This window comes from Eutrigla gurnardus (assembly GCF_963514095.1).
Source record: "Eutrigla gurnardus genome assembly, chromosome: 8".
In the NCBI taxonomy this organism is placed as follows: Eukaryota; Metazoa; Chordata; class Actinopteri; order Perciformes; family Triglidae; genus Eutrigla; species Eutrigla gurnardus.
In genome coordinates, this window is record NC_139922.1 from 27,298,492 (window position 1) to 27,301,459 (window position 2,968).

Sequence of the window (2,968 nt, forward strand, 5' to 3'; positions counted from 1 at the left end):
ATAACTGACTAAATGAACATCATGCTGCATTGAAGAAGAAAAATTGGAGCCATAACCGAGCATACGGATGGCATCATATACTTTAATCAAAATGTCCTCAGCCCTTTTACACTTTCAAAATATATTTAAATGAATACATTTTTATTTCAAGTTGGTGTTTTTACCTCGGATCCACGAGGTGGCGCCATCACCATAACGATTCCCTGAACTGAGCTGAACCTGCAGGAAGCCTCATGACGGTGCAATGCCCCATGCTGGACACCAGGTGGCAGCCTCACCTACTCTATGAAGTTTCAAGTTTCACACACCTGTTTCTGAGCCACACGAGACCTTTTTACTGGACGAACAAAATCTATTTCCTACGATGATGTCCGTGTGCTTTGTCTGATTTGTATTCTTATACAAATATTTGTCCTGATTCACTAACATCTGGGCCTTTAATATCACTGAGGGATTGATCTCAGCAGTAAATCTGCAAGGTGACCTGCCTAAACTTTAGACCCCCTAAGCAGAGCCCACATAGCACCCAGGATCCACCTCTGTATGTGGTCTACAGGTGCCGATCCAGCTCCAAATGTATTCGTATATATGGACATATGCAAGCATGCTGTAGAGATGTGTTCATTGTGGGAAAGGAAGCTCTCCAGTCTTTTGTTTTTAAAGATGAAAGTGTCCAAGATCAGCAGGTAATCTGTTCTTCCATACTTCTGTTCTTTAGGTGCATGAATCCTGAGAGGGGTCACGAACCGACAGCAAAAGGAGGTTTAACTGCATTCAATCAGGACAGAAAGGAACCTGCAGGTCACATGGTCAACATGCTTACATCCGGTCCGTCCTCCTGGTCGCCTGCTGCTGCTTTAAGGTTTGCGCTGAGCTTTTTTCCCTATATAATAATCACGTTGATGTGTCTTTAAACGCCTCACGACAACAACAGGTTCTGATACAACAGCGTGCTGTACAGCTTGCGTTGCAAATCATCACATTATGATTGAAAAACTGGGAGTAGTCTCGAGCTCTCCCCCGAGTTAATTAAAACGCCCCCCTGATTGGTCGGGCAGGATAATCCCGGCGGGCCTCGCGCTCACTACTAACTCGCGAGCAAGGGGGCAGAGACGCGCGAGTCACACAATCCGCCCAAAGGCGAGGGAGGGCACGAGAAGAAGAAGAAGAAGAAGAGGAAGAAAAAAAGGGAAGAGAGAGGAAAAGCGACCGACGCGAGCGCTCCGATCTCAGCGCGCACAATTAAGACAAGTGTCGTCGGGCGATGCGCGCAACAAGGGGGGAGCGCAGCGCACAGAGGAGGTGAACACATCCACAGCCTCCTTCTTGAAGAGTCACTGCGCTGACAGAGGGAGAGCAACTCCTGGAGAACAGCAACTCTTGGAGAGAACCGCGTGCGTAACCGAGAGAACCAGTCGACTTTTCTTTACGCGAGAGAAAGAAGATGAACGTCAGCGAAGAGAACCTGCTCAAGTCCATCAGCAACGACGCGCTCCTCGACTTGACGCAGCGCTACGGCCAGTCGGCCTTCGGGTTCGGACCCGGCGCCGTCCCCGGCAGCCCCGCGCGGTTCCCGCTCACGCCCGCCACCGACTTCCTCTCCGGGCAGACCGCGAAGTCCAACGAGAGCGGCGGAGAGCACACGAGCGACGACGACGACGGCTTCGACTCGCTCGAGTCGCGCAAGAGAGGCTCGTCGTTCGGCGACGACAAGCCCGGCGGGCCCCTCGGCAAGAAGTCCAAGGAGCAGCGGTCCCTGCGGCTCAGCATCAACGCCCGCGAGAGGAGGAGGATGCACGACCTGAACGACGCGCTGGACGGTCTGCGCGCCGTCATCCCCTACGCCCACAGCCCCTCGGTGAGAAAACTCTCCAAAATAGCCACTCTCCTCCTGGCCAAGAACTACATCCTCATGCAGGCGCAGGCCCTGGAGGAGATGAGGCGGCTGGTGGCGTACCTGAACCAGGGACAGACCATAAGCTCGCCCATCCCCGCCGCGCTGGCGCCCTTTGGACAGGCGGCCGTCTACCCGTTCTCGGGCTCCGCGCTCGCCACCTGCGCCGAAAAGTGCACCACTTATTCCGGGACACCGTCGAGTCTCTTCAAACACTGCAACGACAAGCCTTGATCCGGTTCCTCTCTCTCTCTCTTACCTGAACTTTTACCCACGTCTCTCTCTCTCTCTCTCTCTCTCTCTCCCACTCTAGTTATTTTTTAAAAGTCATTCTGTGGAAAATTAACCAAGTTTTACGCGTAATCTTAACGTGCTTTTAGTTGCGATGGTTTAAATCAACACGTCGGGCCTTCTACGCCACACTGTCGCTCGTACTTTACACTGCAGGCCAAATCCCGAGTTTCCTCCGGAGGATGAAGTGATCTGATCTGATGTGTGATCTATGCAACATTCAGCAACAACACGATGAAACGTAGAAACGCGAGCTGATCTCCAACTTTTACATTTAATCAGGCGGTTTTGACAAATGTGATGTTGGCTGGTTTATTTTCTGAAACGATGTTGTTGACAAGTTTTTTTTATTATTATTATTTAATTTATTGCACATCTCACATGATTGTATTGTACAACTGTGGATACATCACCTTTGCTCCCGGCTATACTAATGGTTATACAACTTCCAGCCTTTAAAGAAGCGGTTTGTTGTTGTTGTTTTTTTTTGTGTTGCAACATGGATTTCATATATTGTTTATATGTCTTTATAATTAAAACACATATCTATGCTCGGACCCGGTTTGCCTCATTTCAACAACCATTGAAAACACATTTAATATCATCTAAACTTCCATAGGTCTACATCATTAGACTTTAGAATCTATAATTATTAGAAACTGTAATTTGCTGGTTGAATGTGAGCTTTAAAAAAAAGGCACAAATCTGAAAATGATGCGTAATTTGGAACAAAAACAACAACATAAACATGAATGTGATAACAGTCGCCTCTCACGCTGCTAA

The 2,968-nt window shown here is 48.8% G+C and overlaps 1 protein-coding gene across 1 annotated transcript; it reads left to right on the top strand.

Annotated features, from left to right (window-relative positions):
* Positions 1-1,105: 1,105 nt before the first annotated feature.
* Positions 1,106-2,709, top strand: bhlhe23 (basic helix-loop-helix family, member e23). Its single transcript, XM_084015144.1, has one exon. It carries the CDS (start codon positions 1,445-1,447, stop codon positions 2,126-2,128), a length of 684 nt encoding a protein of 227 aa, XP_083871270.1. The 5' UTR covers positions 1,106-1,444; the 3' UTR covers positions 2,129-2,709.
* The last annotated feature ends 259 nt before the right edge of the window (positions 2,710-2,968 follow it).

Bases quoted from the DNA above. Each gene is read 5' to 3' on its own strand.
- bhlhe23 (XM_084015144.1), top strand. From the start codon at position 1,445: ATGAACGTCAGCGAAGAGAACCTGCTCAAGTCCATCAGCAACGACGCG.